General features: G+C 58.5%; 1 protein-coding gene across 5 annotated transcripts in view; it reads right to left on the bottom strand.

The window, feature by feature from the left end:
- LOC113209974 (uncharacterized) overlaps positions 1 to 1609 on the bottom strand; it is a 16542-nt gene that overhangs the window by 14291 nt on the left and 642 nt on the right. For 2 of the 5 annotated variants that reach the window (XM_052271827.1, XM_052271830.1), the window contains exons 2-3: positions 1227 to 1367; positions 505 to 1060 (exon numbers count right to left, since the gene is read on the bottom strand). In XM_052271827.1, the coding sequence (XP_052127787.1) occupies positions 505 to 1060; positions 1227 to 1367 (697 nt within the window). Of the gene's footprint in view, positions 1 to 409; positions 1061 to 1226; positions 1368 to 1442; positions 1581 to 1609 lie in introns of those variants that run through there. The other 3 variants (XM_052271832.1, XM_052271828.1, XM_052271829.1) reach the window with 3 other exon arrangements.

Here is a 1609-nt window from a genome sequence, read left to right as displayed (position 1 = left end):
CTCACGGCGTGGCGCTGCGCCGCGTTGAAGTAGGTCGGCACGGAGATCACTGCCTTGCTGACGGCGCGCCCCAGGTGCGCCTCCGCCGCCTTCTTCAGCTCCACCAGGATCGTGGCGGCCACCTGCAGGGGAAGACCACATGCCGTCACTAAGTCCTCGGCGGGGCGTCGTCGTCGAGTGAAGGCAGGACACTCACCACTTCAGGCGGGAGGCGATGCTCGTCGACAGCCACGAATGCATTGCCGGTCGCCGAGTCAAGCTCCACTCGAACTGGACCGAGGGGCCGGGAGGAGTCCTCGATGATGTCTTGGTAGTTCCGCCCGAGGACGCACTTGATATCTGCAAACGAGAGATCACATCGGGCATGGCAAGGCGCCTGTAAGGGCACGCATGGCTCAGGTCTACTCACTTCTGACGGTCTTGTCCGGGTCGGTCACGGCCAGCCGCAGGGCTCCCTCGCCGACCTGGCGAACATCGGACACGTGCACGCAGCTAGGTGTCAACCTGCTACATATATCGTTGTGCAGCACCTCCACGTCGCCATCCTGGACAACGGCCACCACAGAGTTAGTGGTTCCCAGGTCGATGCCCAGCACTGGCTCCTCTACGGCTGTATCAGGCGAGGTATCAGGCTTGTCAGAACTGGCATGTCGCTTCTCACCGTGCCTGCTAGGTTCGGGCTTTTGCTCGGACTGGGGTTGAACTTTGAGCTCCTCCTTTCCCTCAACTTGTGGTTGCTTCTTGGTGTCGGCTTCTGGCTCCTTCTTGGTGTCAGCTTGAGGCTCAATTTTTGGTTCGACCTTAACGATCTGCGACTTCACCGTTGGCCGAACCATTCGGTCGTTTTGGGGTTGGACGCTGACGATCTCCGACTTAACCATAAGTGTCTCAGCAGCCTCAGCAGAGCGTTCGACATTTCGCTGATTGCGCTCAGACTTGACTTTCACCTCGGGCTTGGCCTCAGCTTCCAGCTCGGGCACGTCCCTTATTGTTTCGTCATGGTATCTCGTCGGTCCGTATACCCGAAGCTTCTTACGAGGGGGTGGTTCTTTCCGTTGACCTGCGGGAGGGGACATATGGTAAACGAATAAAATATGAATGCTACTGAGAGAGCGACTTCATTGAAGTTTGCTTGGCTAATCGTAATTTTCACGCGCCCCTGTAAGTTTCGGGCTATCAAGTGGCAAATTGTACCCCCACCCCCTTTCCCTTCAACTTGGACTCACCATCTTCACCTTCCTCGTCCTGGGCACCGGGTGGGTCGCCTAGGGGTTCGTGCTGGTGAGAAGGGTGTGAGCTGCTCGGGGCAGGGCTGCTGTCACCTTGAGGAGGCGGCGGCGGGGTTGTCGTTGAGCGGCGCAGACGGACTGCGATCGGGAAAGCAAGGAGTCGTTAAAGGAAAAAGGGAGAAGCTCGAGACACTCGCCCATCGCACCACTCACCCCTGTCTCTCACTCCACTCACGAAACTCCTGACAAGATCCATGGCTGCTGGTTGCGCCAAAACTAGCACGACTGCAGTACCCTAAAAGCCCTCTACTCGCGCTCAAGCGACGGGGCGACGGGGCGACAACAATCACGCGAATGTGCCTCGTCGGCGCTAAGGACCG

This window comes from Frankliniella occidentalis, unplaced genomic scaffold (genome assembly GCF_000697945.3).
Source record: "Frankliniella occidentalis isolate FOCC.00 unplaced genomic scaffold, Focc_3.1 Scaffold176, whole genome shotgun sequence".
Classification (NCBI taxonomy): Eukaryota; Metazoa; Arthropoda; class Insecta; order Thysanoptera; family Thripidae; genus Frankliniella; species Frankliniella occidentalis.
This window is presented reverse-complemented; position numbering and strand designations above follow the sequence as displayed.